The sequence below is a fragment of the Falco cherrug genome, chromosome 5, assembly GCF_023634085.1.
Source record: "Falco cherrug isolate bFalChe1 chromosome 5, bFalChe1.pri, whole genome shotgun sequence".
Lineage (NCBI taxonomy): Eukaryota > Metazoa > Chordata > Aves > Falconiformes > Falconidae > Falco > Falco cherrug.
Window position 1 is genome coordinate 12,717,523 of NC_073701.1, and position 19,158 is coordinate 12,736,680.

Here is a 19,158-nt window from a genome sequence, read left to right on the forward strand (position 1 = left end):
CCCCGCGCAGCCCGCCCGGCCCCGCCGCTGCCGTCCCGCGGCCCGAGGGTCCCCCCGAAACACGTCCCCGCCCCGGCAGCAGAGGAGGCGTCGCGGCTGCCGGCGCTGCGGGGAGCTCGCCGCCAAACCCGGCTGCCGGCGGAGCAGGGTGCCGGGGCCGCCGGTGCCAGGTGTCGTCACAGCCCGGCGAGGGCACCCCCCGCCCCGAGCAACCATGCCTGCCGGTAGCAGCCGGTGGCTGGTTCGCCTGCTGGCGCTCACCTGTCTGGTGGCCGACCCATCCCTGAGCCAGGAGTGCTCCACGGAGAAAATGGAAAACACCATCATCGATATAAATTTATCGCTGCCCGAGGGCGTCAGGAGCGCCGAGCCGGTGCGCGCCCGGGACCCGGCGGCGTGTGTCCGCGCCTGCTGCTCGGGGGCGCCGCTCGCAGGTAACCGGCCCCGCTCCGGGATCCTCTGTCCGTACGTACCGACCTCGGGAAACTGCTTGGGAAGTCCGGGCTCGCGTGGTATTCCGGGGCTGCTGGCTGCGTTCGGCGCTGAAAGCTTAATTTATCCTCTGCGTGCGGCTGCTGGCCCGCCGTGCCAGCGGGGTGCTACATCCCAGCGGTGGACCCCCCCCAAGGTCAAGAAAATAGCTGTGGCAAAGTAAGGATGGTGGTTTTAAACGTGAAAACCTCTCCGATCCCTAGACCCTCAGATGCATAAACTGTGTTCAGCAGAAGGGCTGCGTTTAGTTTTAGCCAAACCCGAGAGCGGTCACCCTTCCCTGAGACCGTGGCTGTGCGTTAGCTCCTGGAGCAGTAGGATGTAGGGCAGGGAGTAGAAATGACGGTGGTAAGCGTGACACAGCCACCCCCCCCACCCCCCGCAAGCAGCAGCAGGCCAAGCAATTCCTGGGATGTGATAGGGAAAAGCGTATAAATAATTTCCTTCCCCATGTGTATATCGAGGAGGTTTTCAGATTTATCAGGATTTGTAAGTGAGAAATTGTTAGATAAAGTGGTGCCAGTCTGGTATGGGTGAGGGGAGGATGACGGATTTGACTCATTATTTCCCCAAGTTTATCTGTACAGGAAGAGGAAGGTGTGACCTTTCATGTATTGGCCCTGGGCCATTCTTCTTCAGTCCTGGGCTGTTTTTCCTGTAGAAATGTTTCTGTAGTTAGTAGTTTTCCTCTTACTCACATGAGAAGAAAGTAATTTAAAAAACTAGAGCTTATTATCAAGATGCCCTAAAATTCTTATTGCCGAAACACGTATTTATCATGTTTTACAGGAGACAAGAAGTGTAATTTGATGATTTTTGATGCTCGAAGGACAAGCGCACATCCAAACTGCTACCTGTTTTACTGTCCTAGCACAGAGGCTTGTCCAATGAAACCCGCAGCAGGACTTGTCAGCTACAAGATAACTAGAGGTAAATAACAGTAAAGTCCCTGCACTAGGTGACTTTTCCACCTGTGAGTTTTCAGTAGTGACCAGAAAATGTTTGGGGGTTGTGTTTTTAGTAAAGTGTTCCAAACCAAGTACTGTAATTTGAAAATGCTGCTTTTTTCCTTTGTGGAAGATGGGTGGGCAGCTGTGTGGTGAGCTCCTGTGTGAAGCTCCCAGCTTCCCAGTTGGAATAACATCCCAACTCTTATGAAATTCCTTCGCATTAGATTCAGAACTCCTCATAATTTTCCCTTGCTTAAAACAAAAAGAAGCCATTTCCATCTTAGTATATTCAAGAAGGAAAATTTCCTGTATGTAATGCTGAAGAGTATCACTGAAAACAATGGAAGTACCATGCCCTTGTATAAGCTGTCTGTGTATCCAAAGGATCCATGCTACGCTGATGAATACCATGTACACACAGAGGCAGAAACACTGAGCAAATGTTGGGCAAGCCTTGGAGCGCCACTGTGATGGTGCTGAGTAAATGGCAATAGTAATCATTATTTTCTGCTTTCAGTTAGGGAACCTGAAGTGCAGATGTAAACTGTCTAAACTCAAAACTTTATGGCATGTGGGCTGCAAACCCAGAAATCTCTCGCTGTCGTGTGCTGTGGGATTTTTCATAGCAAGTCTTACTTGTTGACTGACGTTGACTTGCACCAGACCTGTTTGAACAGCTCAGATAAGAAACTGATAATTAGGCTGTCCTGCCAAGAGTTCACAGGGTGGTTTCAGTGTGGCTGCTTGAGAGAGCAGAATTTTCCTATTTCCAGAGACTGAACTTTGGCTGAAAAAGAGAACTTTTCCAAGAGCAACTATGCAAGGAGTGGCAGCAGGATATGAAGAAAGATTATTCACATCATGTTACCAAATACTTTTGTGCAAGAACAATCACACAGGAATTGGGCAAAGGCAATGTGCAACAAATGAATTGCATGCTTGTAAAATTGTTGTTAGAACTATTCTTTTCTCCAGCTCCTCCTTACCTGGAAGATTATAGGGGTTTCAAAGAATGAAGCAAGAAATATAACTGTACATCTGCTTTCGTTCTGCATGTAGTGTAATGCTCAGTTAACAACTTGATTGCATGTACCATCTCTTTTACATTTTACATTTTTTAGCTTCTGTGAACATGGAATTATGGAAAGGTTATGCTAGTTTACTTTATGTTCCTGATAGGTTTTCAAAGGTAGTACCTGAGCAATGTTGGTACTGACAAACGTTTCAAGCTTCATTTTTTCATATGAGAATCTGCATGTGATTACACTGAAAGCCAAACTAAAAAGGGGAAAGATAATTTACTAGTAATAAGGCAACTTAAAATGCTGATCTTATGTTAGTAATTTAATTTTGTTTGTTCTTTTTTTAACTATTCTTGTGGCTGATAACTAATGGAAACAACCTGTGGCTTGGGAAGTAAAACATTTCCTTGTCCCAGCTGCAAAGAGCTATTGCTAAAAAAGAACTAACATTTCTGGTTTCTGCTGTTCATGTACTTTTGTGCTGCTTGCCTTTTCCACCCCACTAAGATACTCAGGCAAGATTGAGGGGTTCTAGCAAAGTATGCTCAGGAGGTGTTTAGTTGGTTTTTTTTTAAGGGTGACAGCCTGAAGTTTGGTTTCTAATGCAGTTTATTGGATTTGAGCTATCAGCAGGACCATTTTATTTTTTGAATCTCTTCTGAATGTTTGACTTGCATAGTGCCCTTGTTCTTTCTTATCAACAAGCATATCTGTTCTAGTACTCCAGCTGTACCTTGTGTATGACAGTTTTTGGCAATTGCATTTTGAAGCTTGTAGTCTAAAATGGAGACAAAGAATACTATAAAATCAATATTTGATGCTCAAAAGGTGGAGTAGAGTTAGCTAATGCAGGCAATTACATTACTTATTCTGAGTGCTGCAGAGTAGCAGTGATACTTAACGCCTGTGTGGGACTCGTCATGTAGCCTCCCTGTGCTCCCTCCACATGTCCTTTGAGTGCTGCGTGAATCATAGATTCATAGAATGGTTTGGGTTGGAAGGGACCTTAAAGATCCCTTTAGTTCCAAGCCTGCTGTCAAGGGGGGTTGTCCACTAGACCAGGTTGCTCAAAGCCCCATCCAGCCTGGCCTTGAACACTTCCAGGGATGGGGCATCCACAGTTCCTCTGGGCAACCCATTCCAGTGCCTCACCATCCTCACAGTAAAGAATTTCTTCCTAATATCTAATCTAAAACTTCCCTCTTTCTGTTTAAAGCCATTCCCTCTAGGGAATGTAGGCCTCACTACATGGCCTTGTAAAAAGTCCCTCTCCAGCCGTCTTGTAGTACCTTTAGGTACTGGAAGGCCACTGTAAGGTTTCCCTGGAGCCTTCTCTTCTCGAGGCTGGACAACCGCAACTCTCTCAGCCTGTCCTCATCGGAGAGGTGTTCCAGCCCTCTGGTCATCTTCATGGTCCTTTTCTGGACTTGTTCCAGCAGGTCCCTGTCCCTCTGATGTTGTGAGCCCTGGAGCTGGATGCCGCACTCCAGGTGGTGCCTCATGAGAGCAGAGCAGAGGGGGAGAGTCACTGTCTTTGACCATACAGTTTCTGATTATGCATATAATATATTTTTATATTATGTAACAACTGATAATTTGTTATTTATAGCCACTCTTCTAAAAAGAGAGTATGGCTTTTGTCTAAGTCAGACCTTGTGGTCGGAGTCTATTATCTCTGTTTAGGATCTTACTTTGCAAGCAAGCTGGTGCTTGACTGGAAGGTTAGGATAAAGATTGGTGTCTGTGATTCAAGTGAAGTATTTGCTGTGCACTTGTTTAAAGTGTTGATAGCTTTGGGGTTTGTTTTGGGTTTGTTCGGGGGTTTTTTTTGCACTTCATTTTTTTGTGGAGTCTTAAGACTTGGATATATGTACTAAAAAGCAGCCAAGTAAGCTTCTGTGCATGTATAATAAAACTGAAATATATCCATTCCTCTAGATAATATTTCTACTTGAAAAAAAAGTGACAATGAAAATGTCATGGGCTTTTTGTTATTTATTTAAATTCCAGTGCAATTGACAAACCTTTTTGCTTCTATAAAAAAAGGGATGAAAGTCAGTACTACATGATAATATATCTATAAAATAATTATAAATGTAAACTTTATATACATATGTATTTATATATACAAATAGGAATGATAACAATTAGCCAGTCTTTCCAAGAGTTCATGTCATCCAAAGTCTTTTGATAATACCTGTGTAGAATCAGGTAGCTGCTAGGATTATTGTTTGTATGGAATTTCTGCCACATAACACTTGTCCTGCTTCCAAATACTGCTAAGCGACATTCACCCACCCGTTTTGCATGGAATATGTATCAACTTTTGAAAAAATTACAAAGTGTAGTCTGCTTCTGGTGGAGGTCTTCACTGCAAATACCTGGCAGGCTCCTGGAGCAGTGTCTTTCTTCTAGCCAGGCAGTAGAAGCTCAGGTCTTTCCTACAAATCAGTATGTGATTAAAAGGGCCTACAAAATGGGGATATTATTGCCACCTTGTATCATAAGACAGTTTTTCTACGTGAATTGAATTGTGTCAAGCAATCACAGGGTACTTGGATATTAAAAGAAAGGGTAGTATATAATCACCTTGGCTAGGTGCAAATATGTGCACCTAACAAAAGTGAGGTTGGTGATATGTACTTCTTACCTGATAGAGGCTGAGAATAGTTTGAAGGCAATGGGCCTACTCACTCTGCTTTTCACCTCTCGATAAATGCTTCCCTGCATGCAGTATAAGTGTAAAACAATCAGATTGGGATGATCTCACTGCACAGGTGAATTCTGTAAGAAGTTACAGTCAGGGTCTGATGTGCCTGGGCTAAAGGCTGACAGGTCTTATGACACAGACAGAATTTAGAAGTCACTCTGCACGTTTCAAAGAAAGGAAGATCATGATGCCTCGTTAGTTTCATTAGTTGCTTTCTGGAGCACCCTTATATCACTTTTACTAAGAAATACAACTAGACTAAGCCTGTGGTAGTCAAAAATAAATTTAATAAATACTGGTATTTCCTTTCTGTTTCCAGACACACATGCCCCAGAAGATACATCATTCAAAAGTGAGGACATTTCTTCAAATGAATATTCATCTTCAGATGCTGGAGCCGTTATTTCTCGCAGTCAAACTAGCCATCAGAATCTTAGTGCTGCTTTGCAACAATCTGCCTTTCATCAGGCATCTGAACTCCTGAACCATGTGGTCAAGCATTTAGATAACATTGCATTTCATACAGTTTTTCGTGAATCTCAAAGGGCAGAACATCCTGAGAGCTTAGACCCCACCCCAAGTCAGAAAGCAGTTAACGTGCCACCAAACATATCTTCTGCTGTTCAGATTGGAACCCCCTCAGCTTTGTTCCCCACCATCCAGTCTAGCGCTCCTGAACCCACTAGTACTACTTTTGTTCCTGTGCCTACGAGTACCATGCGACTGGAGTCTCATACAACCTCTCTGCATCCTGGTGGTGCTAAACCTACAACTGTCACCACCACCACAGCTACTTTTCCACCTACTGTAGCCACTAGAGCTAAGCCTGGTATTCTTGCCACCAGCATGGCTGTTACTCACTTTCCTCTTTCCAGTCCCACGACTTCTGCTTCTACTTCTGCAATCAAGTGGATGACCACGAATTCCAGATCTGCTACTGCCCCACCAGGGCTAAGAACTTCAGCCAGCCCTCCTGAGCCAACAGTTGTCTCTTCCAACCATACCAGCCACATAACACTCCTCTCTTTTTCCGGTTTCACTCTGTCTACTAGCAATTCCCCCACATCTTCCCAAAATGACCCTCAGGGTTATGACCCATTGGATGCAGAAAGCTACCTGCCAGAGAGTGCTCTGAGAGGGAAAGGTGTCATTCAGCTGGGAGAAAAAAGCAGCCTTGTGGCAGCTTTGCTTTTTGGGGTGATATTCTTGTTACTAGTTATTGCATTGACAGGGAAGAAAATATACGAATCTCTTCAGAAGAGGCATTATACCAGGCTGGATTACTTGATCAATGGAATGTATTCTGACATATGATGGGAAGAGGGAACAAGATTATGAGGACCATCTCTCATCTCTGAGAGGACAACTCTGAAACAGAAGAGTAGGTATTGAAATCTCGGAAGAGGATGGATTCCTTTTTCGGCCACTAATGGGAAAGCGGCGGATGGCTTTGGTGGGGAAGAAAACTGCTTTTTCTACACTGAACTATAATGTCTGTCATTTTTGATTTATTACTGAATTCTGAAAATAAACACTCAAATCCAAGTTAAGCAAAGAAGGTCTTATATTTAAGAAAAAAAACATTTCAAGAGCTTAATTTGTAGTGTGACAAGATCAGTGGAATAGAAGCGCACCTAATAAATTGAGTGCATGTGCAGCACGTGGGTGTTTTCAGTGCTATTTGCACCAAACTCCATGGTGTTACACGATTGTCTAGCAGTCCTATTTACTCTATTTGTAGCCTTAAAGGAGTACTTAGTTGTAGAGCTGTGCATTCAAATGGTTTTAGGTACAAACAGTAAGAATTGTAGCACACATAACATGGCTTAATTTTCCTTAGCTACATGTAGTTTATGGATATATGTTTATCTTTAATGTTTCTTTCTGCATACATCACAAGCTGTCCTTAAAACCACATGCTGCAAACCTGAATGTGCCTTTTCTAAAGAGCTCACCACCTTGTAGCACATAGGGTTTTTGCAGTATGTATCCAAGAGAATGAGTTTTTCCGCTATCAAAGTAAAGCAAGCTGCAATCAAGCTCTTCCATGACAAATGGCATGACCAAGTGACTTGGCATATGCACAAGAGAGAATCTGTTCTAGTACACCGAAATCCCTGACAGTTGAGACTCGGCACCTGATCATAGAGCAGGCAGAAACTTGTGAAGGGTCATAGCAAAGACAACAGCTGTGTTGTTGGCAGAAGATACACAGAAAGCTGTGGTCTCCATTTGCTGAACATCTAAGTTTTAAAGGAAAGTGGTGGCTGTAGGTAGGGTGTTGTAGGTGTTGTAGGAGGGTGCCTGCCTCAAAAAGTTTCCTGCAGTCGGCAGGAGCAGATGAACAAGGCTGCGTTATCTTAATGCTTCTGGCATTCTCCTACTTTCCTCATCAGGCTGGTGGCTCTTCAAATAGCTGCTTGCAACAGTGCTGGACTTGCTGTCCCTCCTGGACACACAGAGCTCTTGCTGACTGTCAAAGCACACCCTCTTCACTTCTAGGGTCATCTTCATGTGACTGGTAATAAGCACAGCTGCTCCGTCTGATCTTCAACAGCAACGAGAGAGGAGTGGGAGCGTATGTGAGCATCTGCTGCCCACTACACAACTTCCAGTTTGTATTATCCACATTTCCCTTCACATACACCCAGTTTAAACTTGTTTTTAGAATGAAAGACTAGATTTCAAAGTATCCATGTGGCAGGCAGCATAATCAACAACAAACATCAAGACAGAGAAGGAAGGGTGCGTCGTGAGTACAAGGAATTAATTCTATTGCAAAATATGAAACGTGACTCATGTCCAAGAGGTTCTTAGATCTGTCAAGCTTAGTGCAGTGGGAAGCAGGCGTGATCCAAAAATGGCCTCAAGGCAAGTTTTCTGAGAGCTCTAACAATACCTTTATGCAGAAAATTCTCTGAAAATTCCATTATTCAAAGATCAAAGAAAAGCCAGTATTCCTTATGTCAGGAAGTTGAATTCTTACTATGTGGGGGCTGTAAATTGCTTTATAGACTCAAAACCAGTTGGTCTTCTACATTGTTTAAGTCTGACAATTCTTAAATGAAAAACATTCTGGATAACCTCTTAAAAGTGAGCAAAATTACAAAAGAAAAGTATCTCAAGTTCAAGCTTATCTGTTGACTGCACTTTGTTTACCTCAGGTTTGTTTGGGTTTTTTAAGAGCTATTTTCAAAGGTTTCTAGTCAAGGAACATGACGAGGGGGAACAACATTTCTGGGAAATGAGTTAATAAAATGATAAGTACTAGGCCCAGTTGTGGGCTGTAAAATGCAGGCGCAGATCCGTAATTTTCTTTCAGAAGAACTACAACTTTGAGAGATGCCTTCTACATTGCTCATGCCATCATGGCAGCTCGTTGCAGGAGGGGTGCTGAGAACAACCCCTGAATCCTCACTGTGCATTTCTGCTGTAGTAGGTAATTTGTTGGAGGGAGAGATGGTTGGTGTTAATTGATACGGTACAGTACAGTAGAGTTACATTCAAGAGAAGGCAGACAGACATATCTCTTGGTCATTCAGAGCACTGGGTATATTTTTGGCTAGTATCATTAGCAACATTGTCCTCCAACCTAAATAACGAAGTATATCAAGCCTGGTGAAAGGCAGAAGTAAAGGAGAGGTGCATGAGTCCCATGACTAATTTGGTGAGGATGCCAAGCTGAGTGGCCTTTCACAGTTTTTTAGTGAAACAAACAACTTTACATGTTCTTACATTAAAAATCATTTTTTATGCTTGAGCAAAGAAGAGTAGATATTAGGCAGTGTACTGAAACACTTTTTTTTTTTTTTTTCTTCTGTCCATTTGTCTTGTTGGATTAAGAACAAACGGAATTGTTAGGTGACCACTTGTGATCTTTCAGGAGAGGCATTTACAGGCTCTGTTTGAACACTAGAGGGCAACAGCAGTTTATTAAACAGAATTGACAAGATTTGAGGATGCTGATATAAAAATGTTTTAATTAGCTCAGTTTTTAACTTTCCAATCAATGGCTATTTCATTGCAAAAATGCTTTATAGGGAAGTTGTTTATTGGAAGATTCTGGGTGGAGGATTATATACACACACTTCTAAAATTTTTTAACATATCTGAGTGGTAGCGAACAGCTATAGAAGACAACAAAACTAAGCATATTATCTTCTGTATTTCAATAATGTTAAATCAGATTGCATTATTAGTCACATACTGGCATTACCAGTTAACAGAGCAGGAGAGGAAGGTTTCCCATCATCATTTTTTCAACTATGGTGCTTAATTATATGCATTTTTGGAGCTTATTTATTTATCTGGATAATGCCCATGTATTAAGAAACAGAAAGGAGTGAGACAGAGTAACTGTAAAAAATCCTTCTAGTTTGTTAGGCTTATTAACACCGTTTATCAAAAACTTACGTGCAGCTTTCTGTTTGTCCATTGACATTTCCTATGGTCTTCACTGTGCACCACACATGTAACGGGACGGTTAGCCATCACAATATGATAACAACTTGTGCACTCGGGTAGGTGTTTCTGAAGGCAACCAGTTATGTTACAGCATGAGGCCAAAAGCAGATTGACTTTAATCACCTGGAGAGTGTAATACATGCTGTAGCTACTGGTTTTCATGGTTTTGCTTTATAGTGCTGAGCAATCATAAGGTGTGTAGACCGTCATGAACAAAACTGTTTTGTGGTATTGTACAGCAAGGCAAATAGAAAGCCCAAATTTTATAACCACTGCAAACAGTCATAAAGAAATAAATTGCAGATCTTTTTGAGATGGGTGAGATGAGTACATACTCCCTACCTCAAAGGGCTGCAAACTCAGTATAGTGAGTTCTCTTCAAATAGTGTTTCAGTTTATTGTAATCCTGTAGGAGTAGGAAATGCTTATACTTAGGATTCTTTCAAGTAAATTACGAACCAGCTAACAAAACCAACCAACCAACCAACCCCCCCCCCCCCAAATAATTACATGAGAAGACAGTTTCAAAACAGAACCTTATTTTTCTTCCTCCTACAAAACCATCTTAGTGGATTTGAATCTGATGACACCATTTAATACTGCTTTGATACCACCATCCCACACTCCATACTGCTACAAACATAGAGTTTAAAGTGCCAATATTGCAATCAACAGTTCCCACCCAGTATCTCTTCATACAGAGGAACAATACTTCGTGCTCTCACACTCCTGAAATTGGCCAAGACTGCTGGGCCCTTCCTATGCATTACTCAGTCTCTCATGCAGGTAATACACTTCTCTACCTACCTGTTCATTGATAGTTGTGGGATACCTGCATCCCCTCATCATTTAAACTTCTCACACATCCCTTCAGGAGCGTACATACCATCCCCACATGCTTTACCAGCTTCTTGATGGGTAAGTCACCTGAAGAGCCCTACCTTCAGGTTACATTGAAAAATTTTCTTCATCTTCAGGAAGCCTATGCTGACTCTTAAACTCACAGTCTTAAGTTTTCTTTTTTTCTTCTTGGTCTCTACACTTCTTGAGGATATCGAAGTGCAAAGCATAAAACTGCTCTTTGTCCTCTTTGTGTTTGGTAGATACTATGAACAATGAATAAAAGTATTTTTTACATTTCAGTACAACTACGCTGGATTACTGCTTCCTGTATACTGGTTCACTTCATGAAAAAAACGCACAAAACCTGAGGGCATTAGCATCTGTTCTTTACTGCTCTCCTTCCAAGCTATAAAATATGCTAAGTGGCAAAAGAGTTTAGCTATGTCATGTCCAAGGTGTTCTGATCCTTCTTTTTGGTTTGCTTTGTTTTTAATAGAAAGATAATTTATTTGTTTAAATAGTTGAAAATTCCATCATGCTGACAACAGCCCGGAATAGCTGACAGATAATTTGTGCACACTGTATTTTCCCAAAGACATATAACATGCAGTTAACATCCAGAACAACTTCAAATGTTGTAGGTTAGATTGGCTAAACCATAGGTATGTTTTGAAACATGCATTGCTGATTTGAGCAGTCACTCTAAAGACCACAAAGGTGTTTCTTCAAAATTCTAGGATGGTGAGGGTGGCTATATAACGTACAAGTACTTACAAGGTGCTTTGGTACCTGCCACATCAGAGAAGCAGCTGGGTTCTGGCTGAACATTCAAAAGCCACTGGGAGCAGCACCAGGTTTTCTCTGTGCCCACGCTTACACTGAGAGAAGGATGTGATCGGTGGTGCTTAGGCTTTGATGCTGTGACCTTCGCAACTCTTCTCAACACCACCTAGACTGAAAATTTGCACAAAGTTAAAAAATTTAGTCTTGTGCTAGGAAGATGGTAGTAAACCCCTCACTACGACACAGATTTCCTGTAGGCTTGCTTGTTGATTGGTTTCTGAATTTTTCTGTTTGCTTTCATGAAAGAGCCTTTTTTCCCTACCCCTAAATCCAAGTTCCACTGACACTACTGAAATCCTTCTGTGTAAGGATTTGGATCCTCCAGGTAAGTTATTTGGGTCCTTCAAGTGAGGATCCAAATAAGTTTGGATCTTCCAAGTAAGTTATGAATGAGATGACCCCTTTACTTCAGTGGCTGCGTGCTGCTCTGTCTTTGTGCGTGCAACTCCCTTTGGTGTCAGTGGGAGGTCCTCCAGCACATATTTCATAGCTATAAGTCAAGTCCTCCCATTTAGTGGCTCATAACTTTCCAAAACAATTGCCTTATAGGATGACAGGACTCCTCAGCCCAGAGGTAATATTTCTGAAAGAATCCAAAGACCATTTTCCCAGATGCTTCTGATTATTTAACTATGACAATGTTGTCTTTGTTTTGTTTCAGGGCACACAAGAAGGAGATCAAATGTTTTTCCACCATGTCATAACTCAGGCACTCTTTCTGGAAAGACTCCAGATTTGACACATGCTATATGTTGCCTTTACAGAGCACTCCATTTTAGAAAGGGCAAAAAGTAAGTTGTGAGGTGTAGTTTTAAGCAAGTGAGAACAGCCCATGCTATGCTGCTCACTGCTAAACTAAAGAAACACGTGGCTTTCCTATACAAACAAATACATAACATGAAGGTGTACCCCATCCAAATGAATGTTGTAAGGGATGGTAGAGTTTGAAAAATGACAGGCCTGAATGCTGAAGTCTGTCCCCTGTCCACATGCGACATCTAGCAGAGAGAGTGTAAGCTTTCCCAGAAAGATGCTGGAGACTCCATCTCAGGGGTGAGTTTGAAGGTAGTTCAAGTGCCATGGTGTTTTTGCAGTTGCCAGAAATGGGTGTCACTGGTGACAGCAGACATCTCCACTGGTTACCCCATAAACTGGTCATGAAAGTGATTTCTAGGAACTCAGTCTGCATACACCAGCAACAGCAAAAATAGCAACCAATAAAATGCATTATGTGCTACAAGCGGTTACAGTGCAGCTTACTTCCTTGTGTCTGGAGCATCTGCTGACTCTGTAAAACATCAGGTGTTTGTAACATAGAAGAAGGTTGTCCTGGGAGGCAATCCAGATGGAGTTGAAGTGGGCAGATGCAACAGCTGGGGTCCATGACCTTGCACAACAGTAAGTCACTGTGCATCAGCTGCCAAGTGACATACCGGTTCTTGTACCCACTTTACCAGTTGACACCTACCTTCCAGATGAGACTGTAGAAGGAAAGTAGGCTTGAAAGGTGAATTCAAAAGATGAGTCTTGTTTTTGAGGTAAAGTTTATAATTTTGTAACTGAACACATTTTTTTCCCCCTTTAGTTAATTTTCACCTGATTGAATGTAGTAAGTCCTAATTAGAAATGACCCTGGCTGCAGGTCTTGTAACAGACCTGGTAAAACAAGATGGGTCTCTCCAGGAAAGGCTCTGCATATTTCTCATTTGGCTTTTGACCTAAATTTAACAAATCTTGCTTCAATCTTTATGTCAGCTCAACTTACATTTATTTTACCCTATTTCCATCAGTTGTGACAACTCGGTATCTATCCTGTACCTTTTCTTCCTGCACAGCCGTTCCATTGTCTGTCCAACATTGTTCAAGAGGTTTTTGTTGGAGGTTTTGCACAGGGTAAGAGAATGGGAATTTGCCTTTGTATTTGCTAGGCTGGGTTTTGCTTCAGTTTTCAGATCTTCCTGTGTAAAGCTTAAGAATGTTTTAAACTTGAATTTTGATGTTCTAAACTTTCTTTTGAAATGGTATCTCTGTAGCAAAATAATTACTGGGTGATCCATATGTCAAGGACCCAGGGCTGCATAATGTTGAGTGCTTTTTGCTCATGGTCCTTCTGAATGTGCTTGAAATGAAAAACAGTATCTAAGATCAGATTTTGTCCTTTGTTTGTCTCAAAGAGCCATGACAATTGTTCCAGCTACACCACAGGCACAAATCTCCAATGTTTTGTGTTCATGTAAGTATAAACCATGATGTGTATTTAATGGAAAGAATAATAAAAAGAACTGGCAGATACATAGCTGAGTACTCTAAAGTTTCTATGCAGAAGCTGGGGGAGCTGCTGGGGCACTGAATGAGACCAAGAGCTACAGCTCTTCTGCTTGTAGACTGTGGTCATTCAGTGAGGTAAACCAAATAAATAGAGTGAGGACAAGTGCAGGTTGCCCAAACCTTGCTGTTTTGTAAAAGCTACAGAATGTGCAGAACGTCCTTTTTGCTTAATTGGAGAGATATGGGTTTGATGGATGAACTATTTGATGGATAAGGAATTGGCTGGATGGCCGCATCCAGAGAGTTGCCGTCAATGGCCAAATGTCAAAATGGAGATCAGTAACACGTGGAGTCCCTCAGGGGTCTGTATTTGGACTGATACTGTTTAATATCTTTACCAATGACATAGTGAGATTGAGTGCATCCTTACCAAGTTTGCAGCTGACACTAAGCTGAATGCTTCAGCTATCAACTGCACAGTTGATAACACTTGAGGAAAGGGATGCCATCCTTAGGGATCTTGACAGGCCTGAGGAGGGGGCCCATGTGAACCTCATGAAGTTCAACAAGGCCAAGCGCAAGGTTCTGCACATGGGTTGGGGCAATCCTCATTATCAATACAGACTAGGCAATGCATGGATAGAGAGCGGCCCTGCAGAGCAGGATTTGAGAATACTGGTAGATGAAAAATTAGATATGAGACAGCAATGTGCACGTGCAACCTAAAAAGCCAACTTGTATGCCAGGCTGCATGAAAAGAAGCGTGGCCAGCAGGCTGGGGGAGGTGACTCTCCCCCTCTACTCCACCCTCATGAGACCCTACCTGGAGTGCTGCATCCAGCTCTGGGGTCCCCAGCACAAGAGAGACATGGACCTGTTAGAAAAGGTCCAGAGGAGGGCCACAAAAATGACCAGAGGACTGGAACACCTCTCCTGTGAAGACAGGCTGAGAGAGTTGGGAGTTGTTCAGCCTGGAGAAGAGAAGGCTCCGGGGAGACCTTGTTGTGGCCTTTCAGTACAGGGGGCTTTTAAGACAGATGGAGAGGGACTTCTCACAAGGGCCTGTAGTGATAGGACAAGGAGCAATGGTTTTCTACTGAAAGAGGGTAGATTTAGATTGGACATAAGTAAGACATTTTTTACAATGAGCATGGTGAGGCACTGGAACAGGTTGTCCAGAGAAGCTGTGGACGCCCTATCCCTGGAACAGTTCCAGGCCAGGCTGGATGGGGCCTTGAGCAACCTGGTCTAGTGGATGGTGTCCCTGCCCATGGCAGAGGGGTTGGACTAGGTGACCTTTAAAGGTCACTTCCAACCTGAACCATTCCATGATGCTACGGTTCTGTGACTCTAACTGAGGGGCAGTACACAAAGTGGGAGCAACAACTAAACAACTGGTATATATGGTGCTCTGCAAGCATTTTTTTCTCCTATTTCAAGTGGTTTGGGTCTGTGGCTCCCATTGCTTTTTTTCAGTTGATGATTAGAACACCTTTTGATATACTGAATTCATGATTTACTGCCACAGTGTACCATAGGATACATATATCCTCACTAATGTTTCTTCCAGTTAAAGTACCAGGATTCCTAACCCACAAATGAAGATAGGACTCTAAATCATCATTTCTTTCAACACTTAGGGCTTTACTTATCTTAAAAAAAAAAAAAAGTGTTTGGGGAAAATAGCATTTTAAATGTATTATTCAAAGAAAAGATTTCTTAATATGCCAAGATTAAACGGGGATTTTGTTCTGTGTAAGCTCTTTTCAGATTATTCTAAAGGTATTAGATTTTTTCACAATTGTAGTAAGGAAAAAAATTAGTAGAAGTTGCATTAACTGCAAAGCTCTGACACTGAAAAAGGCATTGGAAGGAGCTTTATGAGCCAGGGCTATTCAGACACAATTCCCTGTCTTTTATTCAAAGATCCATGTGACGAAATACTGTCTTTGTGGGTTTGACTGGGGAGGGGGTGAAAGAAGGAAGGATGAGGAATGGATTGGATAGCCTCACTCTAATCACTATTTTTTCTTGAGAGGAGAAAATATAATCTAATTATTCCAAAGTAGAGTATGATGATCCTTCAATAATATCTTTATGGCAGGCACAACTGTTTTAACAAATATATTTGGGGAGTGGGTCTGTCTTTCTCTGCATTTTCCTTTGTCACTTACCTACATTTACTTGCCAGCTGTACTGGAAGAGTCTTTATCGAAGTCCACACTGTAAGGAAATTATTCAAAGAACTCATGGAGATGGAAAAGCAGCAAATGAGACTTCAACTATATATAATTGCTTCTTCCATCCCCTCATCACATGAAGAATGAGTTACAGGCCATAAGCCATGGAAACCTTTATATACAGAGCCTCTGCAAGCCTAAGGACCCACATTCATCCTTGCTTTAACAGGTGATGAAATCAATGTGAGACACTTGAGCTAATGGCCAGGACGAATGTGTGCACTGAGCGTTTTGCTGTCCTGTGCCTGTATTTCAAATATCTTTTGTGGAGGCATGGGTGGTTACAGCATACCCTGAACTTGATAGCAGGACAGGGGGTAGAATTTAGCACAGTTTCCACTTCAGCCATTCCCTCCAAGTCCTATAGCTTTGATGCAAAGATCATCGTGTTTTTAATAGACTAGAAACTCACTACCTAAATTACTGGCAAGGCCTGTTAAAAAAGGATAGACTGTAGTATCAGCCACTGTGGATTGTCTTGGGATTTCATTAGATGAGAAGTGAGCAAGTACTAATTAAAACTATTCTTTGCATTGTGATTAGTTGATTTAAAGTTGTTTATTTTAAAAAGGTAAGGTTTTTGTCCTTGAAGTTTACTCATTCAAGAGCAGTATCATGCTCTAGGGCATTCACGATCATTTTTATGATTCTGGAAATAACTGGGGACTTATATATGTCCTGCATGCTATCTTTCCAGGCCTTGAAACATGTTTCCCACAGTGAAACACAAAACTTGTTGAACAGAGTGTGAGTAATAGTTCTGAATTGTCAGAGGCATTGATTTTTCTCTGAGAAATCCTGGGTAATGGTAATTTAACGAAAACGTTACCAAGAATATGCCTCCATCCTTATTTTTCAATTACTACCTATAAAGCAATTAAGAGGGTAAAAAAAGATTAGGATTTTCCTTGAAATAATAAATTGTTCCAGCGTCTTGCATTTGTGTGACCTTACCTTACAAGTCTCTTCGAAGAGTGCTTCATGGCAGACAGGAAACCATTAGAGGGCACTCCTTTCTACTCTGAGGAACGCCTCCTGCCCTTCCAGCCTATTTTGAGAACTTACCTAACAGCTAATAAAAACAACACCCTGGAAAAGGTATCACGATTGATGATCCATAGGCATATTCTTGAGGTGCTTAGTGTCTTGGCTGAATCGCAGACTAATTTGTATATGAATACAAATAATCTAAATCTAAAGTACAGGTATAAAGAGAATAGGAACATGAACGTGGATATAAACGCACACATATAAATATGAAACATAAATATGAATCTTCCTCTCACTTTGAATTGGAGGGATGAGTCTTTTTGCTTGCCATATACTGCACTTCCATGGCACAGTGCTTTAACCCAGACGTAGCTATTTCAAGTTGCAAATGAGCTCTTTTCCTACGCACAAATGGTGTGTCACACCGTGTACATTACATAAAAGATTAAAAATTGTTGTAGGAAAGATTGCTAATTACTATGACACAGTGATTTACCTTTCTTGACCATAGGCATAAATTCTAGTAATTAATCCCTATGACTAAAATAGTGTGAGCAAAAGTATGAAGCTTTACCAGTAACTAAGTTTTAAACTTCAAAGGCTGCAGTGCAAAGCAGAATTGTTAAATATTATGGATGCATATTGCAAAATGCTGAACTCCATGAAAGGGGTTTGAAAAGGAAATATTCTTAAATTGTTGTTGCTTAAAAGGCATGCATGTTATGGTTAATAGAGCCCAGATGCTGACTGGTTTTGAAAATTTGAGCAAACTAAAACAAAATAGTGTTTTGGTGTCTCTCAGCCTGACATTTGAGCTCTTTTAAAAGGATGTTTTCACTGTATCGACCTAGCATTGAAGTACTTTACAAATTTTAGAACTGTAACTTTCTCAAATGACATTTTCATAATTTGGCTTTGAAATATAGCCACGGGTAGATATTCATAAGGGAAGTCTTGGACTTGCCCTGTGGTCTGGTGGGCAGCGCCAAATTAAAATCAGAATCCTGCACGGTTCACACTGAGAACATGACCGCTGAAGAAGCGTATCTTCAGGCAGTGCTGTTTTCAACTCCCTGGGAGATGGAAGAGGAGAAAAGAGGTAGTAAGTAGGTAGACAGCCTGACCTCAGATGCACCAGCAGCAGGAGTCCAAACGTTCCTCCGAAGGCATAAAGAAAATGCCCAAGCCTTTCAGGTCATCTTATTTCATATCTCCCCTTGGGGATATAGCTGGATTCCTGTTGGACTAGCTCGCCTGTATGGGCTGCTGAACCAAGCACCTTCTCCTCTGTGAAGTTTTTGTTGTAAGGATTTTTTTTTAGCCACAAAGAAACACAGCTCTCCTCCTGGGCACCAGGCAACCTCTTCTGGTAGAGGAGACGGGAAAGAAAGAATGGGGAAAATAAGGTAGTACTGAAATGCAGGGAGAAGAGGCAACTCTGTATGTGATAAAAAACGGATTTGATGAGATGTTTGATGGGAAGATTGCCTCAGAAGTAGTGGGAGTGCTGGTTTTTGCTATGGTTTGACAGACTGTGGGGAACGCTGCAGACAGTAACTGCAAAACCAAGTAAGGTCTCGTGGCCTGCAGAAAATTTCTGGTCTGGAGACATGACTACCAGTCCAAGGAAATCTGCTCATAAGCTGCCTATGTCCTGGTGAAAAGGTGCAGTTTATACAGTATGGGAGTAAAAGTGAGGGGAAAAGTATGTCTGCTTGTTACTGAAGTTTAGGAAGGAAGGGATCATCTGGTACTCTATTTATCGAAGGAGGAACACTATGGTGAACCCATTGCACTCTTGGAACAGAATAAACCTTCTCAGGCATATCTATCACATTTATTACAGCTGATTTTGTTTTAGGGAAGAGCTGGATGAAGCATTTTTCATTATAAATAAAACTGTGGCCTAGGCAAAGTGGCAAATCATCAAAGTGATGATGCCGCAAGTCAGGGTGTGCTATTTTATCTGCTAAATGGTTGTAACAGGCATCACTGGTGAAGTCATCACTACGTCACATCCCATTGCCCAAGCTGCAGACTTTCCTGCTGGGGGCAAGAGAGGACTTGAGCTCGTTTCAGTGTGAAACCTTGGCCCTTTTGAAGTCAGTGAGAATTTTGCCATTGCCTTCAGAGGGACCAGGATTTCACCATGCCATGCCCATTAATTCTGGTTGAGACATTCATCAAGAAAGCTAATTATGATAGTGGCTTCTGTGATGTGGGCAGCCACAAATTCATTTGCTGAGTAGCCATCTTCTCCTAACAGCTTTTGCTCATTAGGGACTTTGGTCCCAGTCCTACAAAAGATCCCATTGACTCCACTGGAACTCAGGGCA

The 19,158-nt window shown here is 42.1% G+C and overlaps 1 protein-coding gene across 1 annotated transcript; it reads left to right on the forward strand.

The window, feature by feature from the left end:
• On the forward strand, positions 1-7,438 carry MANSC1 (MANSC domain containing 1). Its single transcript, XM_027815082.2, has 3 exons — positions 1-434; positions 1,282-1,422; positions 5,494-7,438. The coding sequence occupies exons 1-3, from the start codon at positions 215-217 to the stop codon at positions 6,486-6,488; spliced, it is 1,356 nt and encodes a 451-aa protein (XP_027670883.2). The 5' UTR covers positions 1-214; the 3' UTR covers positions 6,489-7,438.
• Positions 7,439-19,158: the final 11,720 nt, after the last annotated feature.

What these genes read in the sequence shown, in the direction of transcription:
- MANSC1 (XM_027815082.2), top strand. Translation starts at nt 215, where the DNA reads ATGCCTGCCGGTAGCAGCCGGTGGCTGGTTCGCCTGCTGGCGCTCACC. An exon ending in CTCGGGGGCGCCGCTCGCAG is followed by an intron (nt 435 to 1,281) that starts GTAACCGGCCCC and finishes CATGTTTTACAG; the next exon opens with GAGACAAGAAGTGTAATTTG. An exon ending in CAGCTACAAGATAACTAGAG is followed by an intron (nt 1,423 to 5,493) that starts GTAAATAACAGT and finishes TTCTGTTTCCAG; the next exon opens with ACACACATGCCCCAGAAGAT.